Raw genomic sequence first — 13,371 nt, 5'->3', positions numbered from 1 at the left:
CATCCTCATACTTCCCCTAAGAATTGTTATTAAATAATTACTTGTGTTATCTGTTTAATAACCACTAAATACACAGATGCTGACTCACCTTGCCTCCCCCTCAGAGAGCACAGCGGAACCGCCTGCCCTGCCTGCCACACAGTAAGTGCTTAGTACTATTTGCTGAATGAGCACTTGAAGCTGCTGTCCCACGTGAATTTAGGATTTCTGATCCAGATGGACTACAGTCCAGTGGCAACATGCAAATAAGAAACTGCATCACTGACAATGATCTTTGAGGAATCACATAAGAGAGCTATTAGAAAACTAACCTGTGTAAACAGCACTGCAATATTTAGAAAACGACGAAGATGGATTATGCAAATTATGGACCTGTTAGGGTACCACTAATCTTTAGTGAAATTTCAGAAATGATTATTAAAGGAACAATTTGTAGACACTGAGAAGAGAAAGCTGTAATCATGGGATGCTAGCATAGGTTCATTATGTGTGGGAGGCAGAAAAATGCCCCCATCCCAAGATATCCCCATCCTAATCCCTGGGACCTGTGAATATGTTAGGTTACACGGCAAGAGGGAATGAAGTCTGCAAATCAGTTGACTTTAAAATAAAGAGATTCCCCTGGACTATGTGCATAGGCCAATGTAATCACAGGGTCTTTTAAATGTAGAAGAGGGAGGCAGAAGGTCAAACTCAGACAGAGAGCTTTGAAGATGCCTCAATGCTGGTTTTGAAGCTAGAGGAAGGGGCCACAAGCCAAGGAATGCAAGCAGCGTCTAGAAGCTAGAAAAAGCAAGGAAATGGATTCTCCCTTAGAGTCTCCAGAGGGAATGCAGTCTTGCCAATGCCTTGATTTTAACCCACTGGGATCCATTCAGACTTCTCACTTCCAGAACTGTTAGATAATAAATTTGTGTCGTTTTAAGCTACCTAGTTTGTGATAATTGGTTACAGTGGCAATAGGAAACTAACACACCATCGCTAAGCCATGCTAGATTTGCTTCTTTTTGTTCCTTGCCATAGCTCCTGACCTAGCAAATCAGGAAGAAAGTAAATAAAACATCTTTATGTTTTTTATACCAAAGCACTTATGTCTTTTATGGTATCATAAGATAAAGAAAATGCACCAAATGCAAAGAGAGTAAAGTGAATTAGAAAACTCCGTGAAATGCCTCCCCCAGCAAAGTGCTGATTAATAGAATAATGTCAACCACCTTAGAAGATTTTTTAATAATGCACAAGAAGGATCTGTGCATTCACACTCTTCAATACTTTTAACTTAGAGCAGGGGTTCTTACCTTTGGGTCCATGGACCAGAACCTCCTAAACCTTATTGAAAATTCTGTGTATATCTACACAAATATGTATTTTTCATCAGAAAGGTCCATGGCTTTCATTCAAGTCTTAAAGAGGATCCATAACCCCAGAAGGTTAAGAACCACTGACTTAGACGAAGATACAGAAAGTATGCTCATGATACACACTGGTGACACAAAGCTCTAGAAAGAGTGAAGACTGTGGATGACAAATCAGGATTCGAAAAATATCTTGAAAGGCTGAATGAACAGGCTGAATCCAGTAAAGATAAAACTGATGGCTTAGGGCAGCCTCTATGAAAAAGACTCAGTAAATCAACAGTAAGCTCAATATGAGTTAGTGATTAGGCCTACCAGAGTAACATATGACTCTAGGCAGGCGTCCAGAACGATGGAAAAAAGCAGTTCTACTCTCTTCTGCATTGGTGAAACAAAATTGTAATACTTCGTTGAATTCTGGGTTTCTCTTTGTGTTTGTTTCCTAAGACTGCTGTTTGGCTTAAAATAAGAAAAACTTACTATCTCACAGTTCTTGAGGCCAGAAGTCAAAATCAAGGTGTCAGTAGGGTTAGCTCCTTCTGGAGACTCCAAGGGAGAAACGGTTCCACACCTCTCTACTAGCTTCTGATGGTTGCCAGCAATCCATGGCACTCCCTGGCTATGGCAGGATAACCCCAAACTCTGTCTACCTCTATCTTCCCATGGCCTTTTTCTCTGTGTGTCTCTCTGTATCCTCTCCTCTCCTTATAAGGACACCAGTCATTGGATTTGGGGTCTACCCTAAACTAGTATAATCTTATCTTGATCCTTAACTACTTACATCTGCAAAGATCCTAGTTCCAAATAAAGCCATATTCTGAGGTTCCAGGTAGACATGAATTTTTGTGGGACACTATTCAACCCACTGCATCCTTTAAGTGGAATACTGATAGACAAATGCATTCTGAGGTTTATGACATCATATCCTTAAGAAGGGTCAAAGAAATAGGGATATGAAGACTAAGGGTTAGAGAACTTGAGTCAGACAAGGAAATCAACTATTGACCATAAATACTAAAACCAATTTATTTTTCCAAATGAAAGACTTCCTAACATTGTTTTCCAGAGATGAATGTGGTAGATTTCTGTTACTCATTTGTTCAAGCTGGAGCTGCACAATCATCGGATAGAAATGCTGAGACCTCAGATGGGTGGCTAGACTTGATGATCACTGATGACCACTAAGTTCTGAGATTCTACAACTCCTATCTCATGTCTCCATCTGCCCCTTTAACTGGCCACTATATAGAACCAAAGAACCATAAAGCTCCATTGATACAGCAAACACTGTGTGGAGGAGTAGGGGGTGGAGATGGGTGGCATGCCAGCCAGAAGGCAGACATCGACAGTAAGTCTTCCTCAGCAAAAAGAGGAAGATTGGCAGCAGATGTTAGCTCAGGGCTGATCTTCCTCAAAAAAAAAAAAGAAAAAGAAGAAAAGAAAACTTGGAGGCCCCAGAAACTAAAGAACATCAAAACAGCTTCAACATGGTGAGCAGGTAATATCAATGTCCTGAGGGAGGGAGAGGCTGGGGCCAGACCCAGCAGCGAGAGCCTTGCACACCACAGTAAGGTCTATTCTATGGACCATGAGAAGCCACTGAAGGGGGTTAAGCAAGGAGTGACACAACTGAGTGAAGCTTCAAGATTATTCTGGCTACTGTAGGGAGAAAAGGTTGATGGAAGTTAAGAGAAGAAGCAGAGAGACCAAGAAAGGGTAAGAGACAACAGCTGCTTGTACTAAGATGGCAAGAGTGAGAATGGCAAGCAACAGATAGACATGATGCATCCTGAGGGTAAACTGTGGAGGACAGATTAGATGAGGAATGTGAGGAAAAGAATCAAGGATTACTTCTAAATTTGTTTAAATAACAAGAGTGGACAGCAATGTCATTTACTGAGATGGGGAAGACTGCAGAACGGCAGTAGCAGAACGGAAGGCAAAAAAAATATCTAAAGCTCCATCTGAGGCTTATCAATCTGGAGATGTCCTTGAGACATTTAAGTTAAAGATGCCAAGTAGGCAGTTGAACGTATGAATCTAGAACTCAGAGGAGGGGAGTACGCTAAAAGTAAAGATACAGGAAGAGGCAAGAGGAGGCATGTGGACAGAGAAAAAACTGTTGTCGCAGAGAGCTGTCATTTCTTTACAAGAAAATATTTTTGAATTACTGGACATGGTTAAGCGCTCATTTGTTTTTGCTTAAATTTTATGATCTCAAACCTCAGTCAGCTGGGTTCTAAGATTTTCGCCAGCAACATTCAGCTGTTTGGCAATAGGAAGCATGGAGAAGATGAATGGTACATGGTTTCATCCAGGACTGAGATTTTGCCAAGTGACTATGATACAGGATAGAAGGAAAAAGTGGTGATTTTCATGAAGAAGCACGGAATTTACATCAAACAAGGAGAGAAGTGAGAAGCCAAGAAGGGCGCTCCATGCACTGGGGGTCAAGGGATGGGATCATACAATGCTCAGTTCAATCAGTGCTGAATGATGGCTTAGACAATGGATGGGGGGAGAGGGAGTTGCCAGAGAAAAGAGAAACACTATAAGCCAGGCAATGTAGTAGCTACTATAATAAATTATTTTGGGGTCCATGGACTTAGATTTGTTTATGAAATAAAATCAGTTAATTCAATGCTAGCAGTTCCTGATTTCACAGTCTATGTCAGTGCTTACTAAGTGGATCTCCTGAAATAGTGCTCAGTTTATGCAGAATCCTACACACCATAGCAAGTCACTAGAGCTGGAGAAGAGCTCAGATGTTGGGAAAATAGGGAGCTTCTTCATTTGCAGTATGCAAAGGGGAAAGAGTAGGACTCTAATTGTACATACGGATGAAAAAAGACAAATTTGTCCAATGGCATACGATGAACTGCACCTGCCCCATTCAACCCATCACCCCCGACCCCAGAGGCAGTCATTTTTATCTGTTTTTAGTTCTTCTGGTGGTCACCCTCCAACAGTTCCAAAAAGGCTTATAGCCATTATTTCTTAGTTTGTCAACTTTATATATTATCTGTGGTTTGATGATGTTACAAATTAGGATTCTGCTCACTTAGGCTTCTCCATCTTCCCTCTCTCCTGATTTCATTATTTTACTATTTTCCTCTGTGGTTAAACCTTTCCAGTTTCTGCAACTACAGACTATCCTGTGAATCCTCCCCCTGTGCAATGAGATGAAGACACTGGCTCGCTCGTCCATCCCTGACTCCTCTCTCTCTTGCATTTCTCCACTTTCGTCACCTACTGATAGTTGTGAGGTTGAGAACATTTACTTTCTGTTCTGCAAGTATAATTAAGTCTTCCATGCTTTAACTATAGATTGATTTCAAACAATGAAAACCCAACAAAACCAACAAAAACATTAATATTATAATCATAAAAATTACAAAAAAGCTGAGTCTGGTGCTGGGATTCCATTTCCCTCTATAGGATTGACTAATTGCTCAAAACCAAAACACATTTTAGCTTGTTTCACATTTGGACCAAGTATTCTTGGCCTCAGAGTTCCCCGTTTTCTTACTAGGGAAGAACAGGCCCTTTTCAACATATTCCTAGAATCTTCCAGTTTCCCACTCATTCTAACCATTGCTTGGAATTCACTCTGTTCTTCTTGAAGCTAGGAAATAAATTTTAAAAAAAATAAACCTGTAGACACTTACCCTGTTCCCTTCAGAGTCTGACTTTCCCCCATGAATAAGGCTTTGTATTGCAAATGAACAATTTCCCAAAAAAGAGAGAAAATGAGAAATGTCACTGATGATACAATCACTATAACACCATTTTTATTTTTGCATATTACTTTGAGTTCTTGTCATGTGTAAACAAATTTAATACAGTCACAGTTCAATCACTATATATTTACTTTTGTGGGAAATACACAGCTTTCACGATGATCCCCCTTTTTTTTTTGAGGAAGATTGGCCCTGAGCTAACATCTGCTGTCAATCCTCCTCTTTTTGCTGAGGAAGACTGGCTCTGAGCTAACACGTGTGCCCATCTTCCTCTACTTTATATGTGGGATGCCTACCACAATATGGCTCGCCAAGTGGTGCCATGTCCGCACCTGGGATACAAACTGGTGAACCCCAGGCCACCGAAACGGAACGTGTGCACTTAATCACCAGGCCGGCCCCCATGACGATCCCTTTTAATGGCTGTGTAACACTGCACTGAGTGGATATATCATAATTTACTAAACCCACTTGGGACGCAGTACAAAGAATTGCTTAAACTATAAGCCTGCAGTCAGACAGACCTCCATCAAGCCCCAGCTCCACTAAGTCCCCAGCGCCACACAGCTGATGGGTCACCTCACTGCTCTACTTCATCCAACACTTTCACCCTATGCCACTCTAAGCACTGAGTAGACAGGAGCCAACACAGAGACAGGATCCCTGCCCTCAGAAACAAACAAAATAGATACATAATTTCCAATCATGTTAAGTGCTACAAAGAAAAAACACACTAAGTGAGAGACTGGAGTGCCTTGAATTCTCATCCACCCATCCACAAAATGAGGATACCGTACCAGCTAGAGCTGTCACAAGGATCAAATGACAACCCATGTACAATACTTGATACCACTCTTGGTACACAGTATGTGCCCAATGTGTGTGAACTGATCACTGCCTGAGATGAATGGAGAGCACCAAAGCAGAAAACACCACCCTCTCTGCATGCTCTCTCCTCTTCTTTCCTCTGTCAATATAAATACTACGCTTCATCAGGTTTGAGTTCACTGCTACAAGTTCAATGGGAGTCTTTTATATCCATTTCTTTCCTCATGTTCATGTTTTCTTTTATCTCCTTGAACACACTGAGTAAATTTATAATAGCTGTTTTAATATCCTTTTCTACAATTCCATCATTTGTTCCATTCTTGGGCCTGTTTCTAGTGATTGTTATTTTGCTGGTTATGGGTCATATTTTCCTGTTTCTTAGCATGCCTGGTACTTTTTGATTGGATGTTAGCCTTGGATTTTATGTTTTTGGGAGCCAGATTTTGTTGTATTCCTTTAAATACTGCTGGATTTTTTTTTTTAAGTTCAACATATGAGGTAGTACTTTTTTTTCCCCCAATGTGGTTATTTTTTCTCCTAGGAAGATTGGCCCTGAGCTAACATCTGTTGCTAGTCTTCCTCTTTTTATTCCTCCTCTCCAAAGCCCCAGTACGTAGTTATATATCCTAGTTGTAGCCATTCCAGTTTCTCTTTGTGAGATGCCACCACAGCATGGCTTGATGCATTGTGTGTAGATCCACACCCAGGATACGAACCAGTGAATCCTGGGCGCTGAAGTGGAGTGCACGAACTTAACCCCTTGGCCATGGGGCCGCCTCCCTACTGCTTGGTTTTGTTCTAGACCAGTTAAGCTACTTGGAATCAGTCTGCTCCTTTCAAGGTTTGCTTCTAAGCTTTGTTAGGTGGGTCCAGAACAGGCTTTCCTCTAGGGTTAATGTGGCTTCACTTCATGCCCTGTGCATTAGGAAGTCTTTGTACTCCGGTTAGCAAGAATATGAACTATTCCCAGCCTTGTGTGAACTCCCAGAATTCTTCCACCTGCTAATTCTGAGAGTTCCTCAGACAACGTGCAGATCAGTACTCAACCAAAGGCCTGAGGAGACCCTCACAGCTCTCCAGAGCTCATCCTCTCTCTATGCAGCTCCCTCCTCACCGGTACTTTCCCTTCTCACACACTCCAGCCCATTAGAGCCACACTAGCCTACCTGAGCTCTAGACTCTGTCTCATCAACTCAGGGAGACCACCAGCTTCTTCCTGGATTCCTGCTCCTTGTGCTGCCGCTCAGAAACATCCAGGCGGTAAGCTGGGGCAGTCACAGGGCTGGCTCTGTTGTTTATTTCCTTTCTCTCGGGGATCTCTGTCCTGTGCTGTTTGTTGACCTATTTCTAAAACTGCTGTTTCATAACTCTGTCAGGTTTTCCAGTCACTTAAGGTGGAAAGGTAAACCTGGTGCCTTTTACTCCAATATGACTGGAAGCAGAACTAATCAAGTTTGACTTCAAATTCCACATTTCCAATGAAACCTTTTTAGACTACAAGTCCAAATAATTTTAAATTTTTCTGGTCTTTGTGCCATTTACAATCTAATACAATAACAGAGGCCCTATAGTACACACTGTCCATCAACTCCTCCCCCCGCCCCCACCCCCCCACCATCCTACAATGCCTGCCATCAGTTTCACTACCACATCAACCCCCACAAGAAGAAATGCAATCACACATTCCAGGGGCTTGCTAGTGTCAGGCACAGTCCTAGATGCTCGGCTGAAACAAAGAAGACATTGCTCCTCATGTCCAGGAGCTCAGTTTGGGACAACTCAGGAATCAAATTCTCATCTATAAATTCATAACATAGTTTTTAATGGGAAAAACTACAGTATAAACAAACCTTTAGAAAAAGGATTGTCAAATGTTCTCTTAAAGGGTCAAAGAGTAAATAGAGAAGGCTTGTAGGCCACATAGGCTCCTGTCACAAGTCTGCCAGTACAGCTCGAAAGCAGCCACAGACATGTGAATGAATGGACACTGTGTGTTCCAATAAACTCTATTTACAAGAACAGGGTGGGTGGCCCCCTGGGTGTAGTTTGCAGACTCCTGCTTTAGAACAAAACCCACCTGTAAGCTGAAGACAGCCCAAATCATGTTCTACAATGGCATGTCCTAGTTGTGCCAACCAGACGAGGCTGATCTCAACAAGATGACCAAGTTCTCCCAGGCAGGAATCACATACCATGTCTTTTGTATACACCACAGGACTTGCATAACACAAGCACAAGGTAGGAGCTTACTAAGTACTTGAATTCATTTGACATTTGAAGGGTTCCCTTTACTTTATTCAAAATCGCTTCCAACAGTAAAGAAAGCTTCACTTTCTTTATGAAATAATGTCTATTGCAGAAAATACTCTAAGGATGATAAAACAAACAAATCTTATGGTCCTAAAAAACTTAGTTTCATTTTGTAAATAAGTCAAGATTGCTAGACTTAAAAGAACCAGTTCTGAGGACCATCCATCCATCCCACTGATGTGGACATGGCCCAAACACTACAGGCTTCCTCTCTGAGCATGAGCTAGAGAGAGAGTTCACAGGCACATAAAAAAAAACGTGCCTCAAAATAACTTTCAATTGCTGTCAAAATTCAAATCTGTTTACAAAGGACAAAGATTTGATACACTGCACATATTTTTTTAAATTATTCAATCAAAAAGATAACCTAACAAAACAAATTCTAAGTGTTTAAATTTATGTTTTCATCGCTGTACAATACGTGTGTGTATATATGCACACCCCCAGACATCCCCATGTGACTGGTTTGAAAAGAACTACTCTCTTCTTAATGGGTGTGTTCTGGCAGGTTTGTTTAAAGACATCTGTCTAACTACTTTATAGTCCGTCACATCTTGTTCAAGCTGGAAGATTTTGGAAGCTGTCTAGTCTAACCTTTCTTGAAATGAAGTAGTTTCCTCTTGTAATATTCAAAACACTGCTCTGTAGGTTGTTCATCTCTTAAAGCTCATTCAGAATATAAACTAAAGGTGTGTTTAGCCTATGTGAAGTGGGACGAGTGCTGCCCAGGATCCACATGGCCAAACGCATACAAAATTAGACTGGGCTGGCCAGTGAGAGCTCATAGGCTGTGTCCTGTGACATGTAGCTAGGCCTTATTTCTCCTCAATTCTCTTCAGTGCAGGACTATATATTCATTGTTATTAACTTTTTTTTAGTTTCAGCCCACCATTCCACACACTGAGATCCTAGGGATCCTGCAGTCCAACATCAGTTAAATATGCCATGTCTTTAACAAAATCACTGGCACAGCAAACACCTTTGCAATGTAAAGAAGAGCAGGAGGAAAAACTGAAGGCAGCAAGTATAGACAACACTTACGAGAAGCTTTGCCACAAAGAGAAACAGAAATGGGATGGTAGCAGGATGGATATTTGGTGGGGAGGTCAAATGTTTTTTTAAAAAATATTCAAATATTTATATACTAATGGATCATTCAAAAGTGAAGGAAAAATACAGTACGTAAAAACAGTTTCTAAGTTGTAAAATTCAATATAAATTTATTGTATATATCTCCTTTATCTTCTTGCTTGGTTAATTCATGTCAAAATTTGGTTTTTAGAGCCTCCAGCTCCATCTGAATTCTCTCTCCTTTCAGAGGCTGTGCTCCCAGGATGATATCAACTTTTTCTCTGAATATTCTGAAATCTCTAACTATATCCTATAGCCCCAGCCTTTGCCATTATGAATTCTAATATTACATGATCCCTTTCATTAATGTCCTTCACTCTTTATCAGAATTTTGAAAACCAAGTTCAGGTTTAATGGACTCATCAAACAGAATCACTTTTTTAAACACAAAAACCTTAGATTTAAAAAAAAAATTTTATTGCACCCCTATAGTCAGCAAAATGGCAAATACAAAAAAGTTTATCATTTCGTAAAATCATTCTCTAAGGCTGTAACACCCAATCATGAAAATTTCTATGTAAAGCAAAAGCGGCAGATACCAAATTCTTCCCAGCAGCATATCTGCATACATAACGACATCATCAACACAGGGCCTCCTCCTGGCCCAACCCCCATTACAGGCTCAGACAGAAAATCAGCGTGCACACACAAACTTCATGCACAAGGTCTGCTCCACAGAAGACACTGGCTGGTTTACATTTTCTTTCTAGTTCTAAGCTCACCCCTTTGAGTAAGTTAGTAAGACAAAAGCAACTGTGATCTGCAAATGCAGGACATGCTCCTTCAGAAGTCTGTTTCTAGCTGTACAGCGTTGGTGGTATGGTGGTGAGCACAGCTGCCTTCCAAAAGCCCATTTCTAAAAATAAATTATCAGTTAAAATATGAAATTTGTTAGCACCAAATGAATCTCCATCTACTAATGCATTCTATTTAGTGATAAAGAATATATTTTCAAAGCACATTGCTTGTTGATGAAATATAAAGTTTAACACTTTCCAAAATGTACTTCGAAAATACCAAAGCATGAAAGGAAAAAAATTGCCAATTTTCCCTTTAAAGGTATAGGACAAATAAATCTTGCTCAGTAATTAACCATACATGCCTAATTGATAGGAGCACTGCAAAATAACAAGAAAGGTGTCTACTTTCATAAACCAAATCATAGATTTAAAATGAGTCATTACGTTAAGCTCTATGAAAACTGTAAAGTTATTTTGTCTTTATGTTCATTTCTACCACTTATCCCCAAAATAAATTTTCATTAATCTCACATCTATTGACCATAGCCGTTTTTTTGCCAGAAATTGCCTCATATCATTTTTTTGTAATTTGAACATTACTTTGTTCAGTGTCAACACACAGTAAGCCCTCAACAAACATGTTAAGAATTCTCTTCAATTCAAAATTTTAACAGCTATAAAGGTCAGAGGGAATGCAATATTTCTTCTAAAAATACAAAATGTTCAAACTCAATCAATATCATAATGTCAAATACCTTAACATTATTCCAATTTTAAGCCATTTTCTTTCATTCTTTTTTATATAACTGACATAAGCCATTTTCTTAAACACGAATAATTTTAATGGATTTCTATCACCATTCTTGTTTTAAAATATATTCTTAGCTTCCTGCTGCAAAAGCAGAAAAATGTCTTGGATTTCACATAAACCCATATGTTTAGAAACAATTTACAGGTAAACTGACTTATAAAGAGCCCCACTAAAATGTGAGCTTCAGGAACAGGAGAGACATTATCCGTTCACTGCTCTTGCCCCCCTCTCTTCCACAATGCCTTGAATGGTGCTTCTTACACAGTAGGACTGCTGGACTGAAAGAACCTATGTGTGCAGACCCCTTGGTACAAAGCCACACTAACCACCTGCAGGATCCCACCACCACCACCACCACGAGAAAATCTGGAACAATCTCGTGTTGTCCAAATACAAAAGGAATCTTAGAGAATGGAGGACAGGAAGAGAAGATGGACACTCAGGGGAACTGAACCCAGACTCGGTCTTCACACACTGTCCTGATGTGTTCATTTGATGCTAAGTCTAAAACCCCACCAACTGAGGATTCATTTAGGTTAACAAGCCTCCTCTTTTAAGAATGCAGGAACCGTTTAAGCCTTTCAACAACCTTACAAGATAAATATTTCATCATTCTATTTTGCAGATGAAACTGAGGCTAAGTGACCAAATCAGTTTCCTAGTGTCAGACAGTACTTTCTTGGTGTCACACGCTTTATGTAGAGCACGACTCAGAACCTTTATCCCCCAGTGAGAGGGCAACAGGACTAACCTTCATGTACACACCAGTGCACATCAGTTCCCAATACCCGTCTATCCGAACACCTAAAGAAGCTTTCTCAAAGATGGGGCTTTTGTTTGGGGTGACAAGCAAGCAACAAGTAGTTCTGGCACATGGAACATGTTGGAGGCAAGAATCTAAAGTGAGGGTCATGGATTTGGGATGCCTGGGGGAACCAAGCCCCAAAGACAAACCGCAGATTTCAAAACACTGCACAGGGCCGGCTCTTGCTCCAGAACAGCTTGCCTCTCTCTCTTCCTCTTCCTCCCCTTCCACGTGACCCTCCCAGTTCTCCGCACCAGAAAATAGGCTACCATTGTTAGTGCCATGCTTTGGCAACATAACACGGCCCAGCCACAGTGACTGGCACAGAACAGATACACAAATATTTACTGAATGAACCAAGGACCAAAGACGTTTCTGTGGGCAAGCTGAGACCCTGCCTGCCATCTGAACAAAGTGGAGATGAGAGACGCACCCTAAGCACCTGATCACTGGTGTAAAAGTGAACTTTCCAAGAGCGGGTCTAAAGTGGGGACAGACTACAGTGAGAGCCCGACAGCGGTTCTCCTTCCTCAGCCAGACCGCCTCACAGAAGAAAACAGCTCAGCACTTTAGCACGCAAAGACAGATCTCTCTAGGGGCACGATTTTTCAATATTTTACAGAATAAAAACAGACACCATTACCTTATTTACGCTGCATAGTTTAGGTCATCTTAACACGAATAGCAGCTTTAAAAAAAATTCCCTCTCAGCATTCTCAGGGTGAGAGTGGCGGTGGAGAACAGAGCAGACGTCTTCCAAAAAGTTCGCAGTGGGTCAAAAAACAAAAAAATCACACTCCACAGTGTGGAAAAGTTTCCTTCAAGACGTGACCAGTAATTCAGACATACGTTTTATATGAAATAACTGCACAGAGCCCACGTTTATAGGAAGACACGAGGATAAGCCAAGCGGCGGCAAAGTCAATTCTGGAAAATTTTACCTGTTTCCCCTCCGGCCGGCACCCGCGACCTGGAGACTTGGCTACTAGTTCCAATTGGCACCAGATTCCTCAGAACGTGAGATTTTCAGACGTCAATTACAGACAAGAGCCAAGAGCACCAGGGAGGATGCCCGTTTTCCTCCTCCCCCTTCCGCGCGCCCCGGAGGGAAACGGCCCGCTTCTACGTGAGCGAAGGGCCGACCCCGAGAGCGACGCCGCGCCGCCCGGGGCTGCGGGCACACCCGCCGGCGCCCGCCGCGTCCTCCGCGCGGGGCTGGCGCTCCTCGCCGCCGCCTTTGTCTCCGCCAACTCGCGCTCCAGGGCCCTCCCGTCAACAAGCTACCTCAACGGAAAGGAACGTTCCCGAAGTCGTTAAAAAGCAGAAAGCCGCCCATCGCGCGCCCGGAGTCTCGTTCCCAGGCCGAGCGGCCGGGCCGCACACGGCGGACGCCCGCCCCGGGGCCGCCGGCCCCCGCCGCCCTCCCGTCGCCCGCACGCACCTCCGTGGATGGGCAGCGGCGCCAGCACCTGGCCGCGGACCTCGGCCTTGGGCGAGTCGAGCCCGTAGCGCCCGCGGTCGATGCGGAACGTGAGCGGGCCGCCGCGGCCGGGCTCCTGCACCGTCACGTTGATGAGCGCCGTGTAGTACTCCTGGCTCGCGTTGTCGGCCCGCGCCGGCCACAGGCTGCAGGTGAGCAGCGCGAGCGCGG

The 13,371-nt window shown here is 42.5% G+C and overlaps 1 protein-coding gene across 1 annotated transcript in view; it reads right to left on the bottom strand.

The window, feature by feature from the left end:
* The window catches only part of RNF130 (ring finger protein 130), a gene marked incomplete at its 5' end in the record, with an annotated part of 76,347 nt that extends 62,978 nt beyond the window's left edge, over positions 1-13,369 (bottom strand). Inside the window, one exon of the mRNA XM_046667758.1 lies at positions 13,162-13,369. Coding sequence (XP_046523714.1) covers positions 13,162-13,369 — 208 coding nt within the window. The remainder of the gene's footprint in view (positions 1-13,161) is intronic.
* Positions 13,370-13,371: the final 2 nt, after the last annotated feature.

The sequence above is a fragment of the Equus quagga genome, chromosome 7, assembly GCF_021613505.1.
Source record: "Equus quagga isolate Etosha38 chromosome 7, UCLA_HA_Equagga_1.0, whole genome shotgun sequence".
Classification (NCBI taxonomy): Eukaryota; Metazoa; Chordata; class Mammalia; order Perissodactyla; family Equidae; genus Equus; species Equus quagga.
The sequence above is the reverse complement of the archived record's forward strand: the minus strand, read 5'-3'. Positions and strand labels throughout refer to the sequence as shown.